The 25,305-nt window shown below is 39.8% G+C and overlaps 1 protein-coding gene across 1 annotated transcript in view; it reads left to right on the forward strand.

The window, feature by feature from the left end:
• PDE4B (phosphodiesterase 4B) overlaps positions 1-25,305 on the forward strand; it is a 256,742-nt gene that overhangs the window by 14,505 nt on the left and 216,932 nt on the right. Inside the window, exon 2 of the mRNA XM_083742993.1 lies at positions 25,154-25,267. Coding sequence (XP_083599119.1) covers positions 25,226-25,267 — 42 coding nt within the window. The 5' untranslated portion in view covers positions 25,154-25,225. The remainder of the gene's footprint in view (positions 1-25,153; positions 25,268-25,305) is intronic.

The raw sequence follows: 25,305 nt of genomic DNA on the forward strand, positions 1-25,305 counted from the left end.
AAAAACAATGCTTTATGGCTCAGTGAATACTTAAGTTATATTTTTCCTGCTTATGTCTATAGGAAAACAAATGTGCAACTATGTAAATGCTTGGTTTTTAAAGTACGGCCAAAAAAATCACAAAAAACTTTTTAGATGCCGCAGTGTAAGGATTTTATCCCCTTTATAGCAGGGATGGGGAACCCATGTCTTTATGGTGTTCGACCTTCCATAGCCTGAGATAGCACAGTCAATGGTCAGGGATGATGAGAGTTGTAGTCAGGAGGGGTTTCCCACCCCTGCTTTATCTTCTCCTTGAGTTATAACTGATGCGTGGAGCACAATACTATACCGGTCGAAAACTTTGTATTGCAGTGCACAGCAGGAATATATTATCTAAGTTCATGGCAATTTATGTGAGTATCAGCTTGCAGCCATTAGAACTCTAAATGGGTTTGAAAGACTGTGAGACTGTATTCCAAGAAAACAATATGTGAGTTTGAAATTGAATGACTTACTAAAGACACCCCACAGACAAATAATGCATTATGTTGATAGAAACCTGGATGTTTCAACTTTAAACCAACCTGGTTTACTAACATATTGGTTCCAAGGTATTAAATACTTTGTTGGGTCAATCCCGCCTCCTTGGAGCTTCTGAATATTTGCCTGCCATCAGGGAGGCTAGGGCTAGTTCTTGAAGTAATTCTCAATGCCCTGAAATAATTGTTGTAGCAACCCCATCCCTACCTTCCCTGGACCTACTTAAAAAAGGCCTGTGTGCCCTGACAGAAGGCAAAAGTGAGGCTGTGTCTGGCCAGGAACCTGGTGATTAAAATGCCATGTTCAAGTAGATGTTATCACCAGATCAACATGAAGCTGAAAAGTAGAAGCAGGGTCCTATACGCATCTGTCCCCGACGCTTGTCAACATTTTTATGAAAGCAGATAAGCTGATGTTTGCTTCATTAAATATATTAATATCATGCTAATAATCAGGCTACATTGGACCAGGAGAAAAGTCTTCATAGATACAGGTTCCAATTTTGTGAGAAGTATTATCCATATGAAAAGAGAATAAATACACAAGTTTAAATGGGGAAATAATCAGAACCAAGAGAAACTTAATTTATATAAGACGGAAGTACGGTAGGCTGATGGTCCATCTGCATTGGGATGAGATGTGCAGCCCATTTCTGAATGGGGCTACCCTTCAATTGAAAGGTCAGGCTTATAGTGTATGGGTGCCTTTTCATTTGTTGCTACTTTTTGGAAGATCAGCAGATGGTAGTGACTACCTTTTAACATTCTGTGCCCTTCCTGGAGAAGTCACACGTGTCATGCTCTAGTCATCTCAGTTGGTAGAGCATGAGACTCTTAATCTCAGGGTTGTGGGTTCTAGCCCCACGTTGGACAAATGCAGGGGGTTGGACTAGATGACCCTTGTGGTCCCTTCCAAATCTACAAGTCTATGAGTTTATGATTCTACCTCCAGGCTCAACTACTGTAACACACTGTATGTGAGGCTGCCCATGAATATCTGGGCACTGGTACCATGCTACTGACATAATTAATTGGGGCATATCAGTACAATCGTATTCCATTTACCGTATTTTTTGCTCTATAAGACTCACTTTTTCCCTCCTAAAAAGTAAGGGGAAATGTGTGTGCGTCTTAGGGGGGGAATGCAGGATGCACAGCTATCCCAGGAGCCAGAACAGCAAGAGGGATTGCTGCTTTCACTGCACAGTGATCCCTCTTGCTGTTCTGGCTTCTGAGATTCAGAATATTTTTTTTCTTGTTTTCCTCCTCCAAAAACTAGGTGCGTCTTGTGGTCTGGTACATCTTATAGAGCGAAAAATACGGTACTTGGGTCACCTGTTTGTCTCTAGTAATAACTGAAGGTGCTGGTTTTAATCTTAATATTGGAGGCCTTGTTCCAGGTGAGCAGCAAGGCATTTTCAGTTATGGTACCAACTTTGTGGAATACCCTCCTCAGAAAGGCCTATACCTACAGTATATGGTCACTAAACTGTTTCAGACATTGGGCCAAATCCCAACTGTTTCAAAACGTCTCTGAGTTAAATTTAAAACTGTTTGATTGTTGTTGTTTCAGTTCTGTTGGGTTGTTTGCTTGGATTATTATATATTGTTATATTTATGCTGTTTTTTAATTGCTGCTGTAGCTCTTGCTTTTCCTGTTTTTCCTCTATATATTGTTTCCCTGTTGATTTATGTCTTTCATTGTTCCAGTGATTCTATAGCGTTAGCCATTTTGGGTTGCCTTTTGACAAGATAAGGCAGGATATAATTTTTTGAAAAAAATAGTAAAGTGGCCAGGCTATTCAGAAGGACATGGAGATTTTAATGAAGCACAAATTGATCACACGTCTTCAACGACTTGCTGTTGTATTAGGATAATTGTAACCTAACAAAAACATTTAATCTGGTACTTTGAAAACAATAATACAGATGTGCTTGTTTTTTTTGCAATAGGTTGCGGTTTTTAATATAATTCTTAAAATTACTGAAAATGCAAGACATTTTGGAGGATGCTTGGTCTAAAGAATAAAGTGTTAAGGCAATGAGATTATGGGAGTTGAATAAGGAGGTAGAATACATGATATTTGCTACTGATGTTGAGATAGGGGTGATGTGAAAGAGATACAAGCAAGGATAAAATTCCTAACTTTTCAGGAACAAATTCTCTGGCAAACTGCAGAATTGGTTTCATTAGATATTTTGAAATGAAAATGGTTAAGAAACCATCTGAAATTATTTGGTCTAGCAGATCCTATCTCCTTTCTAGTACATTTAGTTTTTTCCTGTCCATTTTTTATTAAGTGCAGTTTATTAAGTCCAAATCCAGACAAACCTGGATAAGCTTAAGTATGATTTCGGGAAATGAGTCAGGCTTGAAAACCACAATTTTATATTGTCTTGTTTCCTTAAACCAGGGATGAGATACTTCCTTACCTTGACAGTTTTGTTGATCTCTAATTATCATCAGCGGTAGCCATCATGGCCAGTGATCATGGGAGTTGTAGTCCAACACTATCTGGAGGGTCACAGGCTTTCTCACCCCTGCCTTATACCAGAGTTGACCACAGTTAATTTAAAATGGAAGGAAAAGTCTCTGGTTTTCTCCTAGTGGCTGTGCCAAGGAGATGCTAAATGTTCAAAGGCACAAACTAAAGACCTATCTCTACTCATCTGCACCCAGTACAAATATAGACCAGCTTGTTTTACATTCACTTTGGAATGCAAAACAGTTACTTTAAAATTCTTATAAAAGTGACGAGGCTGATTGCATAAGGCATAGCGTGGTTAAGGTTTTCATGAGCTATCTAGCCTTGCTCACAAAATTGTGCCTTAATCCTCCCTGCCTATGTTCCTCAACTGTGCTTTCCAGAGCAGGGAATGGTGATGGTTATGCGATATTATCACAGAGAATGTGAAGAATGTTCATTATGAAAAAATCTTACAATAGTTTATGACGGTGCATCATTTATGAGCCACTTTTCACATTTGAACCTTTATCAGTAGAGACTAGTATGCTAACATGTTACTCCTGGTAGAAAACAGACAGATTTATTGTAGTCACACAGCAAAAATCCGCCTACAGGAATATGTGCATGAGTGTGCAACATGCGTTAAAGGCCACATAGAGATTTCATTGAACATCTATTACTCATGCAAAATGAAATTCTTTTTTGAATGTGACTAATCTGTACTGCGGATGACAAGCAAAATTGAGGGAGATGCTAAATGTCCAAAAATGAAAAGAGTGCTTTATTTTATTGCTGGTGAGAAAACATGGCTTTGGGGCATAAAGAGAAATTACTCACTTAAAAACAAAACCCAACACCTCACTAAGTGGCCCGTTTGCACAACACCCCAGTTGCACACTTTTCTCTAATACATACAGTAGGTCCACAACTTATGTGGGGATTATGTTCTGGGGATCATAAAAAGGTAAAACCAAAATTGTGTACAATCAAAACCCATTGGGTTCAATGGCGGATGGGATTCCCAAAGTCATTTCCCCTGGAACCCTGTCCCCTTTTTAATATTTTTGTCGCATGTGCAAAATCTAAATGTACGCAAATTGCAGGCTTACTGTACTAATAATCCAGACTTCCCTAACCTTCTGCCCTCCAAGTGTTTTGAATTACCATCATCCCCCAGCTGGTCCAATACATTTGGTGAGCACCAGGTTGGGCTGTTATAATGTATTGGCTTACAAATCATGGTTATCTCATTTTCTCAATGGTAATTTAGATATAATTTAAAATGCTGTAAGCATATCATGGGCTCCTGCTGTGCAGAATATATATCTATTACACTTTTAACATGTTCTTCCTCCAAAGAGTGGTTATATATGCTCCCTAGTCAGTTGATCATCATCCATGCAGTTTTAAGGACCAGAGATGCTTCGTCTCATCCCTAGAAAAGTGCTGGCTGCCCTCAGACCATTTCTTGGAAACAACCTTTAAGCAATTTGACATTTTCCCAGGATAAAAATTGATAATGTGTTTCATGAACTCACACTGTATATATGTTTCAGTTACAGATAGGTAGCCGTGTTGGTCTGCCATAGTCAAAACAAAAAAAAAATTCCTTCCAGTAGCACCTTAAAGACCAACTAAGTCAGTTCTTGGTATGAGCTTTCGTGTGCATGCACACTTCTTCAGATGTATCTGAAGTGTATCTGAGTGTATCTGAAGAAGTGTGCATGCACACGAAAGCTCATACCAAGAACTGACTTAGTTGGTCTTTAAGGTGCTACTGGAAGGAATTTTTTTTGTTTTGACTGTATATATGAAGAGCAGAAGTAGTCAATAGCATTTAAAAGAGTGTATCACTTTGAAGGTCAATATGCAGAACACTTAATTTGTGTGTTTCAGGTTTGTGTCTCTAAGTAAGCAGAACTGCTACTTTTCTTGGAATGCTTCTGGCAGGAATACCTGGGCCAGCTTCTTCTGATGTGTGATTCCTTAATGAGTCCTACTGTGACTTATGGATTATTTAGCTGACACTGTTGCCTCACTGTAGGGTGCTGTGCATCTAAAGGTTTTTAATTCACCATAACAGAAATAATACGTAGTTTTCAAGAAGCTAACCTTTAAAATCCAGCAGTTTAAAGAAAATTGTTGTTCTGTTTGAGAAACAAAAGGTCTTGAGTTGCTGTGTTTGTGTTGCAGCTATAATATAAGTGTACTTTTCTTGTTTAAAGGTATAACTGTGTTCTGCAATATTTTTTAACAATTGCCTTGAAAGACTTCCAGAGGATATACAACCAAGGAATATCCCCAGTTCACACCAGTATCTCCAAACATTTAAACATTTAAAATTAAAAAGCGGCTTCTATATCTCAAAGCATTTTTTGTTTTGTTTTGTTCCTAAGGACAGCTTAGTATGGCTGTCATTCAGCTCTGATTAAATTCTAAGTATTTTCCATACCATCTGGTCCATTGCTGTGATGTGACTAATGCATCTGATATAACATAGGCTCTTAACAAAAGCAGTTTAGGAATATCCTAAACTGCCTCCATTATATCCTCATTGTGCTGTCCGACAGAGTTTTTCGAGGGAGTGTGGATCCTTTTATAGTTTGGCCCCAAGACTTATAAAGCCTTAACAGCTTTAAGGCTGTATTTGTCCATATGAACCAACCCAGGACTGTATTTGCCCATATGAACCAACCCAGACCTTGCAATCATCACCTGAGGCCCTTCTTTGTGTGCCTCCTATGGGAGAGGTCCAGGGTGTGGTGAACAGGCCTTTTCTGTGGTGGCTCCCCGTTTGTGGAACGCTCTCCCCAGGAAGACTCACCTGGTGCCTTTATTGCATATCTTTAGGAGTCAGGCAAAACCATTTCTCTAAAACCAAGCCTTGGGCCATTTAAACATTCTAGGGCCTTTTAAATGTGTTTTGTTTTATTATGTATTATGTATTATGTATTCTCATTTTGTATTTTTATGTTGTGAACTGCCCTATAATCTTTGGACAAAGGGCATTATGCAAATTTAATAAACAGTAAAAATAATAAATATCCCTTGGCTCATTTTAATGAGGATTAGCAATAGGGAAAGTGATGCCAAACCTGAGTCGAGTGGAGCATAGCCATTTAGGTGCAAGAGGGGGGAGGCATAAGAGGAAGCACATTTATACTCACGTCTGGTTTCACTTTTTCTAGCTTTACATTTTCACTGTGCTTTAGAGAATGGAATATAAATGCAGGTTTTTGATGATACAATACCAACCGATGTGATTTATTGTCTGAAAGGATTTTAATAAGAGTCTTTCATGATGTTACATTGAAAGTTCCTAGAATCCCAGTAGGAGTAGCTTACCTGGTCTGAATTGTATAGCACATGTGACAGTCTTTATCCTGCCCTGCTATTCACATAACTTCATGGGGGGAGATCAGAGAATTCTTTATTTCTCCTCCCACTCCCAGAGCTTAAGAAGCAAATAGATTGGCAATGCAAGTTTGTCATATTTAATGCTGGTCCCTTTCTGAAGTATTTCGTGTGTTGGCTTGTGCACGATAGTTTCTTGATAACGTTTCTTTGCATCTGAAATATTAATTGAAGATTCTATACTGAGCTGCAAGAGCTAGCTTTCTTGAGCAGTGTTTCAATCCTTGCAATTTGAAAAACAAGATGTATACCAATTGGTAGCAGGGGTAGAATAAAATCTGAGGAGTGTATTCCCCCCCCCCCCACATCAAATAAGGAAACACCTTAGAACAGGATTGGGGAATTCATGACGCTCTTGATCAGAGTTTCCCAAACTTGGGTCTCCAGCTGGTTTTGCATCATCCCTAACCACTGGTCCTGCTAGCTAGGGATGATGGGAGTTGTAATCCAAGTTGTTTCCCAAGTTTGGGAAACCCTGCTCTAGATATGTTGAACTCCAACTCTATCCTGTTCCAGCCATTATAGCTGGTAGCCTGGGATGATGGGAATTGCAGTACAGCAACATCTGGAGGACCAGATGTCCCCCATCACTGTTCTAGAGACCTCTAACATCCAGAGAACCCATACTCTCATAGTAATTTGAGCATGGCAAGTACACAGTTGGGGGCACAGGTGTTCTTATAACATTAAACTGCTTCTCAGGCCCTGCCTGCTACAAATGTAATTGCTGCTTCAAGTATTTACATAACAACTAAACATTTATAAAGTTTTTAATGGGTTTACAGATTATTATTTTTTGCATGTATGTTACTATATGCAGCTCCTCTCCTGTTGAAGTCAGCATCAAAAACTCCTGTTGCTCTTTCTAGATGTTCAATAATAAGATCATGAGGCTCTGAACAAAAATTGCATGAATCTAGCTTTTGGGGAGATGGTTTACTATTCAGTTGTTGCCAGACCATGCAGCAATTAAAGAGTTGGGGATTTTTTGCAGGCTGTCAAGATGGTTTAGGGCTTATCTGAGGTAAAAAGATGACTGAATTATAAGGCACAAAAATATGCTATCTGGTACTACTTTTGGAGTGGCTACATAATTATATATGGGGAATTATATATGGGGAATAGTTTATTGAAGTAGGTGCATTCTATTGTACATGGAAGTGAAGGCAATTTGTTTGAAAAGGATTTTAGTAGAGAGTAAAATCCTCCACAACCTAAGTCTCAAAGTAATTCAAGGCTTGATCCTTGAGTAAGAGAAGATTATCTGCAAATACTAAAGAGTCTGTGATGGATTAATCTTGGACATAAACGAACTAACTTGTTGCCTGGAGCCCCTGTAAAATGTATTTGTTTATATATAGCACTTGTACACCATGCTATAACGCAAAGTTCTCTGAGAGACTTAAAATAAGTAAAAAAACCCAATAATTTAATACAAAGTAAGACATAAAATCAATACACATACAAAAAAAAAAAAACAAATCTCATGGCACCTCCTAAAGTCAAAACACAGATTTTGAAAAAGAAACTCAGACTACATGAGTTGTTTAAAAGACCTGATTGAACCGGGTGCCAAAACCCCATAAAGATGGCATCCGTCGAGAATTCCTTTGAAGACTGTTCCATAACCGGGGTGCTACTAACAAAAAGGCCTTCTCTGTGATAGCTTACCCACCTGGAGAAAGTTGTAACCACACACAAGATGTCCTTGTGCTTATTTGAATGATTGGTCTTTGAAAATTTATCTTTTCTTCGCTTCCTTAAAAAGGATATAAAGCTAGAGAAGGTTTTAGAAATTTGCCTCTGCCATAAAAAAAAAAGACTTGTAGAGTAATTCAAATTATTTTCATGCCTCTCTTTCTCTCTCTGTGTGTGTGTGTTAGTTTGAGGAGGCTATCTTACCACCTCGGCCCTCCCAGCCTCTCACCAACTACTGCCTGTGGATTGATCCCATTGTCGCCTCTCTCCTTCTGCCTGCAGAATGTGGGAGTGGGTAGGACTGCCGGCCATGTGATCGCCACTGGAGGCAGTCACTGGGAAAACCCCAAATGGGACATTCCAGCAGTATATTTGATCCCTAGTTGGCCCTGCTGCTTTCAAGGAATGACATCAGACTCAGCCAAGGCCCAGTCATTGCATCAGTTTCAGGCTGGTGTGGCAGTCTGCCTCATCACCATACACAACAGGCCTGTGTTGGTGGCTCCATTCAGCCTCACTGGGAGGGGATCAGGGTTCCCCCACGCAAGTTCAGGAAACAGCACTGTTAGAAATATTTTTTTTCTGTGGAGAGGCTTACTAGTCATGTACTCTTAGTTGAGGGTGGGGGAAAGATCCTTAATGGCAGAGCATGCTGGAGTGTCGATGGAGATATAATGTAAGCACTGGAAATGCAAAAGCCCTTGCTTTTATCTGATGCTTCTAGAATTATTTGCCCAGTTCATTGTGTGCATATTCATCGGTGCACCCATTGCTGTACTTCCCATTCTTTGCTGCAGTGTGACCTTAAGTGCTTTCCTGTACAGCCCCATTCATATGCAAAGGTGTTTTTTTATTATTATTTAAGAATATTGAATGGAAGAAATTGGAGCAGAGGTCTGCAAAAGCATATAAATAATACACCTACAAAAGAACAGTGTGAAGCAGCAAGACAAAACTGATAGTTTTGTAGACAAAGACAACTTTATAAATGTCCTATATTTATATCACTTAAGGATGCTGCTGATTATAAGCTACCATCTGGCTTGTTTCACACGGAGTACAAGAATAAAAGAGATGTCATGTCCAAAGCTTTATTGCTATGAAGGAGCATTTGTGAGAGATCGGGATGCTATTCCTGTGCTAAACCTTTTTGGTAGGAGAGGCGAAATGGTATCCTTTGCAGATCAAACACTATATATATTGTCTATGGATATGCATAGAATTTTTGAAAACCAGAGAACTTTCAGTTGCCCGCTCGTAGACTGATCAGGACTATTACACAAAATATTGCTTCCCAGGTGTTCTGAGGACGCATGCCATGGGGTGTTCTCAACATCTCCCTAATAAAATACATTTTTAATAGTGTTCTCCCTTCTTTAAAAAACGAATATGAAGAAAACCAGCTCTTCTGAACATGGTTTTCATATCTTCCGGTGAATGTTGTGTATTCTAAGCAGATAGATAGATAGACAGATAGGTGGGTAGAGATAATTTCTGAATGCATTCTCATACGTATTTGCATATTTCTGGTTGGCATTTTTATCTATTTACTGGTAATAGTCTCAGATTTATTTATTTATTCTTTAATGAGCATTTCTGAAGCCGGTATTGGCAGTTTGATCTCTATATAGTGCTTCACTGGCACAGTCCCCATTGGGGTTGTTTATGTGTGACCTTGGGCAAGTTCCTTAATCTCTTTCTGCCCTAATTCCCCTTATCTGTAAAATGTAGATGATTTGTGCTATGAAATCCATTAGAAGCAATGTGAGTTGGGGGTGCTTTTTTTTTTTTAATCTGCTTGTTAAAAGTAACCAGTCGGCTTGTGTAACCAGTATTTTGACCTGAGAGATCACACTGTAGCTGTACAAATACAAGAAGCTCTTTTATATCGATTCAAACCACTCATCCATCTAGTTAAGTGCTGTTTGTGGCTTACAGGATATTGGGTTAAGATCCTTCGTGGAGTCTACCTGAGTTACTGGTTTTAGTGGAAATGCAAAAGATTGAACCTAGAACCATCTGTTTCATGCAAAAAAAGTGCCCTGTTGGTGAGGTACAGAGAGTGACAACATGAGAACAGTGACAACAGTTCTCATGACAACATGGGAACAGTGGTCTCCTGCTTGGGGAATGCTCTCCTCAAGGAGGCAACTTGATGCCATCTTTATCTAGTTTTAGGTCTGTCTCCACTTCCGCCCCCTTTGCATGCTTTTCGTCTTCAGGTGCTAGACGAAAATGTTCACTTCGGCCAGGCCTTTGGCTGATTGGCATCCGGTCCTCTTTTAAATGTGCTTTGAGAAAGGGGATTATTGGTTTGTTGTTGTTCTTATTTTTACTATGTATTTTGTGGTTTTTATATTGCAGTTTTATGTTCTGAACCACCCTGAGATCTATGGATTTAATAACTTAATAAACAGCAGCAGCAGCAACAACAACAATTAACAACAGTCAATACTTTCCCCTTCAGATTGCTACTGAGTGGGAAAAGAACCAACAACAATTGCAATAGGTATCTAGGGCTCCCAGTATCAGGGTAGGGTCTATGTTCAGCTTTGGAGTAGTAAATTCCTCTCAGCCACACTCTGTCACTGAGCTAGGTCGCTGCTTGAGAAATCTAGAGGTCCCAAAGGCTCCCAACTAAGTTCCGTGACTTAAAGCTGCTAATTGCTATACGTATTTGGGAGAAGTTATATTTTGTAAAGGTCACAGTTCATCTGCTGCCATCTTGTATAAGTTGCGAACAGAAAGATGCAGCATGAGGTAGGCCTACACAGTGAAGCTTTGCTGGAAAATGAGAGCTGTGTCCAGAGTGAGGCTTGAAGCTGTTCGCCAGGAAACAGCTCTCCCCACCCCTAGGAATACAGTGTCCTTTTCCGTTCAATTAACGGTGTCACACAGTCTGTAACTAGCCAGCCAAGACTCCCAGCAAGTCTATAGATCACTTGCAGGGAGAATGGTGGTTTATTTTTTTGTATAAGATACATCTGCAGGTTTTTATAGTTTTGTCAGTCCCAGCCATAGATTGCCACATTTTCTTTCTTTCTTTTCAGAAATAGCTTTGTAATTTGTTCTCATGAGTCACTTCAGTGCAGGAATGTTTAGTGCTGAGGGCTATCTGTATAAAAGAATAATTGACTTCCTGTTGGTGAATAGAAATAGCAGGTAGGTGGTGTGATGAATGGTAGCTATTTGCCACTGATTTTTTTGGGGGGGGTGGGGGGTGGGGATATTGCTTTATCTCTGTGATTGGCTTTTTTTTTTTTAAAAGAGCGTCATCTTCATTCCTGTCCTTCATGAAACCTGAAAGTTGGCATATGGGAGTCTCTAATAACTCAATGCTATTTCAACAGTTTCCTTTACTTTGCCAATTAAGTTACTCCTGCATCATGAATTTAAAGATCCATGCCTCATGAAATTGCCAAGACACAGATATAGACACTACTATGCAGTTTTGCACTGAATTCCTGGTCGATAAAGAGCAAATAGGCTCTACTATAGGCCAATAAAGGCTCTACTATAGGTCGATAAAGAGCAAATAGGCTGTACTATAGGCACCCTTACACTTTCCAAGCTATCATTTGTGTCGTCTTTGGAACTGGGACAGAAAGAGAAAACCTGAGAGTACCGTGGTTTGAAAAGTAAGACAAAACGTTGGTTGAGGAGAGAGAGAGAGAAAACTAAGGGAACTTACGTTGGCCAGGACTGCTAAGAAAAGTCATTGCAGCAAAGAGGGGGAGAGGAAACAGTAAATAGGCTTTGTTTCCTCTCAGGAGAAGAGGGTATGTGACCTAATTGAGCCTACCGTAGCACTTAAAACTCTGTTGTCCTTAATCCTTTCATATACTAACAAGCAAACATGATTTGTTATGTTTTACTGTTGAAATCTCCCACAGCGACATCCTGTTTCCTCATGTGACGTCCAGTTAGTTACACGGGCAGCACCCACAGCTTGTGTGAGTGACCATGGCAGTGTACCACGAACCATCAGCTTGTTCTCAGCAAATTGCTTCTAGTCTTAGCATATTTGCTGCTGTCATTGGTGGGGGAATTGATGTAGGGAAGTGCCCTAAATAAACGTTGGGAGGTGGGTGGGAGAAAAGCAACAAATCCTCCTAAAATAGATGCTATTTCATAATTTATCCTTCTTGGCACAAATTGCTTTGTCTGACATCATATCTGTAGCTACTAATAGGATTTGGTTACCAGAACATCTACATGCTCCTTTTGAAATTTATTAAATGGCACTCCAGTTACTCTTTACTCAACACCCTTCACTGTAACTTGCATGTTGGAATGAGGAAAGGATATTCTGGAAATCGAAGGTAGTTTTTCTTATTTCTGTGTGATAATTGTGCAGTGTCCTGAAATGGTTACTATTAATATGCATGCACTCATTGAGACTTACAGTCTTGGGGGAAAGTAATGGTTTAAAAGCTGTGGAGAGTAAGCTCCAAATGTTTTATACCCAGCTAGATAGAAATTGCCAGTGCACAATGTTGGAATTTGCAATTCTTATTATTATAACCAGCAACTTTCCATTTACACATTCAGGTCCAAATGCAACAATGCTGCACCCCCCCCCCCATTCCAAAGCTGTAGCAAAGCATTATTCCTTCCTTCCTATATACATGAAAATGTAAGTCTGTCATCATGTAGCCCCACTGGAGGAATTATAGTCCTGCATCGCAGCCCTGGATTTGCATGAAATCATGAAATCAGGGTGAGGAGAAAAAGAGAAAGCAGGTTGCACCGCAGTAGAGGAAAACAATGGTTCTAAACAACACAGAGGTTTGAATAAAGTAGAGATGGAGCAAAATGGAGGGGGAAAATGGGCATGAATTTAGCAAATGAGAGAAATGCAAGAAGCAGAGGCTGTGGGGAAGAGGAGGAGGGAGGGAGGAAAGTTTTGACTTGACTGCCCAACATAACAGCCTGCTGCACTGTGTCCAGCTTCAGAATGAGATATAATTTGGGGTTGGATTATTTTCCTAATTCAGATCATCTCATGAAATGGCACATTAGAATTTACTGTTGAAAAGAAGTGAGGTGGGTGCTGATTGAGGTGAAGTCGTGTGGATCAAGGCACATACGAGGAGCTACTAATCTACAGTATCAATGGGGTAAATGTCCTCAGTATCCCAACCTTCAAGTGGTTCTTTAAAGGCACATTTTAAAGTCTTTTCCCTGCAGAACGAAGGAGAAAACAATACTCCCCTCATGGCTCTCTGGGTTGAAGCCACTGACCTTTGGCATTCTTAGAATGGAGAGCATTTAAATCACTAATAATACACATTTCTAGTTCATAAATAACACAATACTCAAAATCTATAAAGTTTTTTAAAAATACCTTTTATCTCTTAGACATGCATTTTAACTCATTGACAAGTAAATGTTTTTTAAAAAATCTCGGTAGAGTTATGCTTTCATTGTCAGAATACTGAAAGAATTACTTGCACTTTCAGTTTAGCTCTGCACAAAAATTTAAACCTTGTGTCAAGAAGCAATGTAACACGTTTATATTAGTATAGATTTTCCCATCATGTTTGGAGAAAATGAAAACCAATGGCAGTATAATTGTACCTTCTCTGACAGATCGAAAGAGTTACTGGAATTTTAAATGGAGACTAAATATGTTATACTCATTTTTAATGATTTGATTCCGGCTGCAGGGGGGAGATTTATCTTTACAGTCCTCTAACCATTGTGACATCAAAGTAGGAGACTCCCTAATGGAAGCTGATTGTGTGTGTGTGTGAGAGAGAAGCCATAGATATGAAGTAGTAGTAGTAGTAGTAGTAGTAGTAGTAGTAGTAGTTGCTACCACCGTCCTTCATCCAAGGATCTCAGGGTGGTTTACAATCTAAAAGCACAAAAATGCATAACATAGTAACAAACAAAAGCAATACCCCCCCCAGTTTAAAATACCATTGTTGTTGTTGTTATTTAGTTGTTGTTTTTTTTAAAACGTTTTTTATTGCTTTTTTAAAAGTACAGAAATACAGAAAAAAGAATAAAGAGTGGTTATAAGAAAGAGAGATATAAATAACAAATTTCCATATTCTTTTTCCATCTAACCTATAGGACTTCCCCACATCCTCCGAACCCTGCGTTCTCTGTCTTATAAAGCATCAGCAATTTGTTAACTTATTTCAAAACTTATTGTATCTTCCATTTTATCATGTTCCCTGATTTCAAATATACTGTAACTCAATTCTTGTGCGTTTTATATTAAACACAATAAAGTTGTTTCATTATTTTACCTCTGAATTCTTGTGTCTTAATTTTCATTCCAATAACTTACATTTGCTGAAGCTAGAATTTCCTGAAAGGTGCATTTTTTTTAACATTCATACAGCTTATAGTGTTTTTTCAAATAGTCCTTAAACTTTTCCCAATCCTCCTCAGTTGTTTCTTCTCCCACGTCTCGGATTCTGCCAGTCATTTCAGCCAGTTTCATATAGTCCATCAACTGCGATTGCCATTCCTCCAGCGTGGGTAAATCTTGTGTCTTCCAGTATTTTGCAATCAGGATCCTTGCTGCTGTGGTAGCATACATAAAAAAGGTTCTGTCCTTCTTAAGCACTCTCTGGTCCACCATGCCCAGAAGGAAGGCCTCTGGTTTTTTAGGTAAGGTAAATCTCAATACCTTTTTTAGTTCATTATGGATCATTTCCCAGAAGGCCTTCACTTTCGGGCAGGTCCACCAGAGATGAAAGAATGTCCCTTCCGCCTCTCCACATTTCCAACATTTGTTGTCAGACAGATGATATATCTTGGCTAACTTGACTGGGGTCATGTACCACCGGTATACCATTTTCATAATATTTTCCTTCAAGGCAGTACATGCCGTGAATTTCAAACCGGTGTTCCATAACCTTTCCCAGTCTGCAAACATAATGTTATGCCCCACATCCTGAGCCCATTTTATCATAGCGGATTTGACTGTCTCATCCTGTGTATTCCACTTAAGCAGCAAGTTATACATTCTCGAAAGTAGTTTACTTTTTGGCTCTAACAATTCAGTCTCTAGTTTCGATTTTTCCACCTGGAATCCAACTTTTTAATCTATTTTAAATACCTCTTGAATTTGCGCATAGTGCAACCAATCTCGTACCTTAGTTTTCAATTTCTCCAAACTTAGCAACCTCCAATTGTCTCCAGTTTTTTCAATTATTTCCCAATATTTAGGCCAGTGGGCCTCCATGTTAGGTCTCTTACGTGCCTTGGCCTCCACCGGTGAGAGCCACCTCGGAGTTTTACTCTCCAATAAGTCTTTGTATTTTATCCAGACCCTCCAAATTGCTCTTCTGACAATATGGTTTTTAAACAATTTGTGCACTTTGGCCTTGTCATACCACAGATATGCATGCCACCCAAACGCATTGTCAAACCCTTCCAGATCCAGGACATCAGTGTTCTCCAATAAAATCCAATCTTTCAACCAGCAGAAGGCTGCAGATTCATAATATAGCCTCAAGTCTGGCAGGGCAAATCCCCCTCTTTCTTTCGCATCAGTTAATATTTTAAACTTTATTCGGGGCTTTTTGCCCTGCCAAACAAACTTAGAAATATCCTTCTGCCACTTTCCAAAACATTCCACCTTGTCCACGATCTGTAGGGCCTGAAACAAAAATAACATTTTCGGCAATACATTCATCTTTACAGCAGCTATTCGGCCTAACAAGGAAAGTTTCAATCTTGACCATATATCCAAGTCTCTTTTGATTTCTGACCAGCATTTCTCATAATTATCTTTAAACAAATTCAAATTTTTGGAGGTCAAGTACACCCCTAGGTATTTTACTTTTTTAACCACATTCAGATCCGTTTCTTTGGAGAACTCATCTGTTTCTGTAGCTGTCAAATTTTTTGCTAAAACCTTGGTTTTTTGCTTATTTAATTTAAACCCCGCCACCCGACCAAAATCAGAAATTAATTCTAACACTCTTTTAGTGCTGGAGACTGGTTCCTGAAGTGTTAATACCAAGTCATCTGCAAATGCTTTCAATTTATATTGTTTCACTCCGACCTCAATTCCCTGGACCAACCGGTCCTTTCTAATCATATTTAGCAACACCTCCAGGACTGAAATAAACAATAGGGGGGATAGAGGGCACCCCTGGCGTGTCCCTTTTTCAATTTTAAACTCCTCTGTCACCACATTGTTTACTATCAATTTAGCTTTTTGTTCTGTATAGATTGCTTCTATACCATTTTCGAACCCCCGCCCCACTCCCATCCCTTCCAAATTTTTCTTCATAAACATCCAAGAAATATTATCAAAGGCCTTCTCTGCATCAACAAAAATCAAAACCGCTCTGGTGTTCAAATTTGTTTGTAGAAGTTCCAAAATGTCAATAATGTTTCTTGTGTTGTCAAACAAATGCCTACCAGGGAGAAAGCCAGCCTGGTCTTTATGAATCACTTCATTTAGTACTTTTTTAAGTCTATTTGCCAAAATATCTGCAAAAATTTTATAATCCACATTTAGGAGTGAGATGGGGCGGTAGTTCTTAAGTTGGGTCTTTTCAGTCTCTGATTTAGGTACCAATGTGATGAAAGCTTCTTTCCACGTTTCCGGTGCCCTCCCTCCCTCCATTATCTGGTTGCAAACCTCCATCAAAGGTTGTATCAAATAGTCCTTTAAAACTTTATAATATTTGGAGGTTAGGCCGTCCGGGCCTGGGGACTTGCCAAGTTGAAGATTTTGAATGGCACTTTCAATTTCTTGCTGTGTAATATTACAGTTCAGGTTTGTTCTCATTTCCAGGGGTATTTTTTGTAATCCATTAGTTTTTAGAAATTGATCCACCTCTGAGGCTTTTTGCGGCCCTTGTGTATAAAGTTCTTTGAAATACCTCTGGAAGCACTTTCTGATTTCCTCGGGTTTCTGAACCATTCTCCCTTCGATCTCTAGATTTGTAACCGTATTAAGCTTTTGTCTCTTTTTCAACTGCCAAGCTAGCAGTTTCCCACACCTATTCGCCGATTCGAAGGATCTTTGTTTCATTTGTTTAATTTTCCATTCCACCTCTTGGTTTATCAGTTTTGAATATTGCGCCTGGAAGAATTTCACTTCTCTTAACACGTCCTTCGACTTAGGCCTAGATCTTAATTTTTTCTCTCCTTCTCTTATTCTCTCCAATATCTTCTCCTTCTTTTCATTCCAGAGCCTTTTCTTAATCGTGTTTTGTTGTATAAGAAACCCTCTCATGACTGCCTTACTTGCGTCCCAGATTGTTCTTTTTTCCACAGTAGTATTCAAATTTATCTCAAAATAGTCCTTTAGAGTTTTTTGGGCCTTCTTAACAATCTCCTGATCTCTTAGTATAGTGTCATTCATTTTCCATCTAAAGGATCCGGTTGTATTTAGTCTCAATTCCACTTTCAAAGCATTATGGTCGGAGCAGGTTTTTGGGCAGATTTCCACTTTTCTAGTCTTAGGTGCCAGTCCTCTAGTTGTCCAGATTTGGTCGATTCGTGTCCATGTCAGATGAGCTTCAGAAAAGAAAGTCCCTTCTTTCCCTAGAGGGTTCTTAACCCTCCAAATGTCTACTAAGTCCATATTGTCTGTCATTTCAAAAAAAGTTTTGGGTAGTCTGCCGTCTTTCGATATGTTGGCACTTTGTGACTTATCCATATTTACAGACACAACCCCATTCATATCACCCAGCATAATGATGTTACTATAGTCCAAATAATCCAGCATAGTCTCATGCAGCTTCCTGAAGAATTCCGACTTTCCCTCATTTGGAGCATATATTCCTAATATCAAAATTTTTTCTCCTTGCGTCTGTATTTCAATCGCCAAAATTCGGCCATATTCATCTTTGAATAAAAATTTCGGTGACAGGCTCTCCTTTGCGTAAATCACCACTCCTCTCTTCTTAACTTTGTCTGAAGAAATAAATTCTTGGCCTAGTCTTTTGTTAATTAACACTTTTCTATGGAGCCTTGTCACATGTGTTTCCTGTAGGCAGATAACGTCCAGTTGTTCCTTTTTCAAAATGTGAAAGACTTTCCTTCTTTTTTCCGGGGAGTTTCCGCCATTTATGTTCCAACTAAGAAGCTGTAGAGACATCCTGAATCAATTGACGGGTTCTACAATGGGGTATCTAAGCTTCCTCCCGATCCCGGGGGAGGTAATGCTGGTCCTGGTCCTGGTGGTATAACTCTTGGAGATGGTCCCGGTGGTGGTGGAGGCCAAGAAGCTGCAGCTCCTTTTTGCAGGTCCTCCTCGTGGTCGTGTAGGAACTTCTGCTGGTCTTCAGGTGATTTAATCTTTATTTTCCTTCCTTTGTAAGTAAATGAAAGTCCTTGTGGAAACTCCCACCTGTAAGGAATTCCGTTGTGTCTCAACAATTTGGTCAAATCTATATAGGTAGTCCTAAGTTCCAAGAGATATTTGGGTATATCTCTGTAAATTTCGGCCCTTTTACCTTCTACCTCCAAAGATTTCTTAAAATGTAGGCCTAATATCTTATCCCTTTCTTCTCTTGATCTCAGAGCAACCAAACAGTCTCTGGGCTTGTCTTTCTTTACTGATTTTCCCAGTCTAAAGGCTGTCACAATTTTAAAGTCCTTTTCTTCCTCAATTCCCCAGAATTTGGAGAACAAAAGTGTCAAAAATCCCTCTAGATTATTTTGTTCCAATTCCGGGATAGCCCTTATCCTGAGATTACTATCTTTACTTTTCAATTCAACCAATGCCAGGTAGGCTTGTTGTTCCCCTACCTGCCTTCTCAAAGGTCTTACCTCTCCTTTGATTTCATCCACCTTTAAGTTCGCCTGTTCTGCTTTTTGGTTGGCTTCCACAGCTAATTTATAATTTTCTGCCGTAGCTCCTTGCAATTTCTCAATTGCCTGAGTGTGCTGCGAAACCTGTTCAGTTAATTTGCCAATAGAGGATGTAGCTTGGTCAATCTTTGATGTTTGATTGTCCACTTTTTGGTTTAAGACTGCCAATTGTTCCAAAATTTGTTTTAAAACTGTTTCAGATCCTCCAGTTGCCATGTCTTCTGCAGCAGGCTGCACTAGTTCCACCTCCTGTGCTGTCAGCACAGTTGGGACAGATGATCTGCGGTGATGAGTTAAAGTTGTTTGCAAAAGTTGCCCAGATTTTTTCTCTTTTTCTTTATCTTTAGCTTTAGCTGCTCTTGTTCTCCCTGTGCCGCTCATTCCACACCTGCCTCTGTTCAAGGTCAAATGGTCTTTTGTCCCATGGGAAAAACAAGTCCCAAATATAAATAAAAAGAACCACAAAAGGTTTCAATAAAACTCAGTTCCCATGCAACTATATTTCCACAGTCCTATAGGGGGAGTATTTCAAAGCTTCAAAAAAGAAAGGAACTATTTTCCGCCATTGAAGTTCCTCAATTCCCCATATTGAGTTTTGTAATTCCCAAACACAAAAGGAAGGTTTCCAGAACTTCTAATCTCTTAAAATCCAGCCATAAAGTATCGATACAGGTCCATGCAACAATGTTTAATGTTAGTATCTCAGTCTATGCAACAATTTCGATCTCTGCAACAATGTCGTCAGTTTGACAGCAGTTTGACAGTTCTTTTTCTATGCACTGGCAGCCCGGTGACGGGGTTATCTCTTTCAGCCCCGTTTAGCCCAGAAATTGGAGGATAGTTCTAAAGAATAAAAGTCTATACAACCCACAGTTCTTTCCTTTTTATCTTCAAAATACAGAGTCTCTCAATGCACCCTTTCTTCCACTTTTACAATCCCTTTTTAAATACTTCAGCTCGTTTCCGAGCCCTTGCTTTGATCTAATTAGCAGAGTCGGGAGGCGGACTTCCTGTTACTCGCCTCCCGCTTTCGGCCGAATTTCTTCAATTTAGTTGGAAAATTTAGGACCCTTACTCACGGGTATGTTGCTCCAATTCCGATAATTTCAAGAAGAAAGGTCAGCGCTCATCAGCAGCAGCAGCGCGGCTTTGCTTCCACGAAAAGAGCCATGAACTCACAGCGCCGCTCCCCCTTTCACGTTCCGGAGCCTCTTACGAGGCTCCTTCCCCGCTTCTGGGGGGGCTCCAGGCGCCCGCCGAGTCCCACGGCCGCAGGCTCGCTCTGCCTGCGGTTTTTCTTAATGGGTCTCCGCTTTGCCGCAGCGGACGACCCTTTTTCGCGGAGCCCCTCTTCCCAGCGCAAAGAGGACCGCCATTGCTGTTTCGCGCCGCCTCCGGAAGTCTGTTGTTATTTAGTTGTTTAGTTGCGTCCGACTCTTCGTGACCCCATGGACCAGAGCACGCCAGGCACTCCTGTCTTCCACTGCCTCCCGCAGTTTGGTCAAACTCATGTTGGTGGCTTCGAGAACACTGTCCAACCATTAAAAGGCCATAGATGGTTTAATTAGCTAAAGGCCTACAAGAAGAGGAACATTTTCACCTGGCACTGAAATAAGACCATTGTTTCCTGCAATAGCAATGCATCACATGACTTGCCTGGCTATTGCCATAAATGAAACAGGCCTGTCGTACTATGTAGGCTTGTCAAATGTGTAAGATCTTTGTTTCCAAATGTGTTGACCTGCCCTCTTAACAATTGGGTCAGACTGAGGAAAATAAGCAAATCTGGGAGCTTTGTACCAACACCATGTTGGTCGTCTAGCATAATGAAATGAGGATTATGTGCTGTTTTGAGACTGTGTCTGCCTGCTGTTGCCCCTCCCCAGTGAACAGCTACTATCCTGCAGGGAACCTATGTCTAATTCACAACTTTCCTTATTTGAGCTATTGAGCAAATTTATAATTGTTCAAACCTTTAAAACTATGAATAGGATTAAAGAAACGGGTTTTGTTTATATATAAAAAAGTTTGAAATAACTTTGGATGTACTTTAGTTTTAAAAATTTCAGCAATTTTACATGAAGGCACAGTTTCTGAGAACCATGATCACTGCAGAACCTGCTTCTTCCATGTGTGCAAAGCAGGTGATTTTAGATTTTCAGTCAAAGTGAAACCTGAACTATACTACCCGCCTTCTTTGTTAAAAGTTGCTAGCAGATCCTAAGGTGCTGCTGATTGCTAAGGAAATTGGATGGTTTCAGTGTGATCCCAGCTGACAAGTGATATAATTACATCTGTGTGACTGGATAATCTCTTTCATTTGTTGCTTCCTAAAAGCTTTTCCTCTTAATTCACTCTCAGGGCTCTGCTTTTTATCCCTAAATCATCTGTTTTGGTTTGTCTGTAAGAGTTTGTTGCAGTGATCAGTATCATTTCCTTCTAAAAGCATATTTGTTTTTTCTCACCATTATTTATTTTTTAAAGTTGAATGCCCTCCAAAACCCCACAGAACTCTCTTCTTTAACCTGTTGAATAGGCAGTAGTCCCCCCCCCCCCGCCAAAAAGATAGGAATCTTTATAGGATCAGAAATACAGTTTGGTCTCTGTAATTACAATCCTGTCATCGTGTATCTGCTTCAGACAAAATCCAAACAAAACAATTATGACTGCAGTAAATTGGTCCTTCTGAACATGCTGTCCATAATTTAGAGGTGATAATAATCTTACTTTAAAACTAGGTGTGGATAATAGTTTCTCTCTGTTGGAATTAATGAAATTTGACATGTTGAAAAGGAGGTAGGTAACGAACATTGAGTCATCTTGTTCTGAGTACTGACCTCTAGCAACAGAAAACTATGATTATTATTTTTTAACAAACACTAAAAAGACAGTGTTGCACTCTTGTTTTCATCAGCTGGTTATATTGCTGTTTTCTAAAATCAAATTGAGTTAAGAAATTACCATACTTTCTGTTTTTAAGTGTAGACTGATCAGTTTTTTTTAAAGAGTGCTGAAAGTAACTAATATGAACTGTAATATGAGTGCTGAAAGTAACTAATATTTTGGAGTTTCTAGAGAGCATACAAGGACCCTTGTTTTATCTGAATGGCTGAAATACATTTTCTTCAATACCTGAGATTTGGGGATTTATATCCCCAAGTACACAAGATATGGAGCATAAATTTGATGGTGATGTCACACACCAAAGAGTGCTGCTCTCTATAAGTTGCTAGTAAATAAGCCATGAAGAAATTATTTGGCATTAGATGTAGCTGCCAGACCTAAAAATAGGTCAGTCTTGCAATGTGAGAAATGAAAAGGTTACTCTGGATCACATGATCAGGCAGCACAATAGGAATGGTCACTGCCCATGTGGGCCCAGTCATAGAATTTGAATAATGTGAGCAATTAAGCCAAATTATTACAGTTATTACAGTTAAAATATCAGATAATGATCTCAAGCTTAATATGGCAGATTGGGAGAACTACTCATGCCATTTGAATATCTGGGCTTCATTGGTTCCTGGTGAAAACATAATGGTATAAACACAATCTCTTATGGTGACCCAGATCCCTGACTTGATGTTTTTGTTTTTGTTTACTGAACTCTGTGTTAGAGGTGTGTATGGGGGAATCCAGAGGATGTATATTCATATCTTGAAGGAATTATGTAAGCATTGAGATACTGCATTGATTTGTTAGCTCAAAGGGCCTCTGTGGAATGTTGCTGTTGGGCACTCATAGCCCACGTTTGCCTCGGCACAGATATCCAATAATTGGATTCATATTCATTTCTTCAATCAGTTTTATATGTTATGTGTAGAAAGTCAAGAGGGACCACACTGTTGTTTCACTGCACATTGCTTCTAGAAGAAAGAGATGTTCTGCAGGGTATTTATGGAGAAATGTATGTTCCTGCTGCACCAGTTCTCATGAGAAATGGTGTTGCACACCACCACAATCTTCAAGTGGTACGACAGTTTAGGAGTTCCAGCACTTGCCCAGCGTTCATGTTTTCTTTTGGGAATGAGGCACAGCGGAGACTGTGGTGTCTTTATGATATATGGTTTGGTTTTTTTACACATACATACAACCTGAGCCTATGATGGAGGGGTTCATAGAAGAGAAGAAGAAGAGTTTGGATTTGATATCCCACTTTATCACTACCCGAAGGAGTCTCAAAGCAGCTAACATTCTCCTTTCCCTTCCTCCCCCACAACAAACACTCCGTGAGGTAAGTGGGGCTGAGAGACTTCAAAGAAGTGTGACTGGCCCAAGGTCACCCAGCAGCTGCATGTGGAGGAATGGGGACGCAAACCCGGTTCACCAGATTATGAGACTACAACTCTTAACCACTACACCACACTGGCTCCCATAGCATTAACACCCAATAGGGTATTGCTTCTTCCACAGCCACAGTCTTGGATTCAAACAGAAATCGAACATTGCTCTCACATATTGCTCTGATTCTCTCTCCAGCTTGCTGCTTTACTTCTAGCTCACATCACTGCCACTCAACTCTGATTCTGGCTTCGTCCTTTTAAATAAACATGAGCTGGGGCAGGGGACCCACCCATTTGCTGTCTCCCACAGAGCCCCTTTGCTTTCCTTAATGGCCCATCACCCAGACAATCACTTCAACAGGAAGCTAGCCCAGCTTATATTTCAACACTTGCTGGATGCAGGGGATGAAGGGTTTCTGCCTACAGCCTACTTCCTCCCCGTCAAACTCATAACACTAGAAGGACCTTGAGGTCTACAGATTTTCTATCTTTTAGAAAACTTTTTGATTTTCTGTTTCTTTGTACAGTTGTGAAACCCAGGAACTCTCAAAAGAGTCAACATTATCAGTTACCAGTTTCCAAGTTCACCCCATCGTGGGGATTAAAACCAACAACCTTCCGATCAGCAAGCCCAAGAGGCTCGGTGGTTTAGACCACAGCGCCACCTGCGTCCCAGCTCTGTCCCAGCTCCTGCCAATGTAGCAGTTCGAAAGCATGCCAGTGCAAGCAGATAAATGTGGTGGGAAGGTAAACAGTGTTTCTGTGCGCTCTGGTACTCATCATGGTCCTCCATGCGCCAGTAGCGGTTTAGTCATGCTGGCCACATGACCCAGGAAACTGTCTGTGGACAAACGCCGGCTCCCTTGCCTAAAAGTGAGATGAGCACCGCAACCCCATAGTCGCCTTTGACTGGACTTAACCATCCAGGGGTCCTTTATCTTTTACCTTTTTACCTGTTTTATAGTGCTTGTACAAATTGAAGGCACTATTCAGTTCCTATCCTGCAAAGAGCTGGAACTTTCAGGTGGTTCATTGATAATGAAGCTGAGTTATGCTGTGTCACGCTATTGGTCTTTCTTACCCAGTACTGCTTGCTCTGTCAACAGGTTTCCAAGGACTCAGCAGATCTTTCTCACCACAGCTAGCTTTAACTAGAAATGCCAGGGATTGAAACCTAGAGCCATTTATGTGCAAGGCATGTGCTTTATTGTGGTGCTATAAGTTCTTCCTATTGTGTGAATTAATCTTTTTGTGATTGTCCTAAAATGACATGGCTTGGCATGGCTTCAGGAAATGATTAAAATGAGAAATGGATTGTTTCTAAGCACCATCCTTCTATACAGGGAAAATCATGGTGATTGACCTGTAAAGATTATTTGGGTCCTTAGTATTTTTACAGTCACTCATCTAGAGTGATAAATACACACATGGTTTCCTTATAGATTAATGGTGTAATGATAAATTAAGAACTTATAATCCATCTGCTTCTTTTTAATCTAAAATGTGACAATGCATTCTGGAGCTGGGATGTTTGGGGGGTTTGACTGGTGGTGGGGGAAGTTGTTGCTGTTGGTTTTTTGTATTTTTATTTTAGATTTTGCTGTGATTGATGAGGAAATTGTTTAGTTTGTTTTTGTATTTTTTATGTTTTATTTATTGTTTATGAGTACTTTTGCTATGTTGTAGTTATGTATTCCTTTTCATTTTGTAAGCTGTCTTGAGCATGGCTTGAACTGTGGAAAGGTGGCATACACATAAAAGTATGTATGTATGTATGTATGTATGTATGAATGTATCTTCCCAAAACTGAACTCAATTATTATTTTGCAAAATAATTATATTTATGGAATTCTACTGTGTCCAAGTATTTTCATGACAAATCCACATATGAAGGCCGAGTCAATTGTGGAAAAAAATGTGTGATTGATCCTTCAGCACGGACCGAGAATATGATTATCTTCTCTTTTGCTAGGTTTATTGGTCTGGCGGAAAACACCACTGAGAAGAGTGCTTGACATAACTGGGACAATTTTCGATCGCTATCATGAAGAAAAGCAGGAGTGTAATGACAGTCACCACAGATGGTGTAAGTGTGTTCTTTATATATGTACAGGGGGCTACCTT

This window comes from Podarcis gaigeae (genome assembly GCF_964106915.1).
Source record: "Podarcis gaigeae genome assembly, chromosome: 6".
NCBI classification, from domain to species: domain Eukaryota; kingdom Metazoa; phylum Chordata; class Lepidosauria; order Squamata; family Lacertidae; genus Podarcis; species Podarcis gaigeae.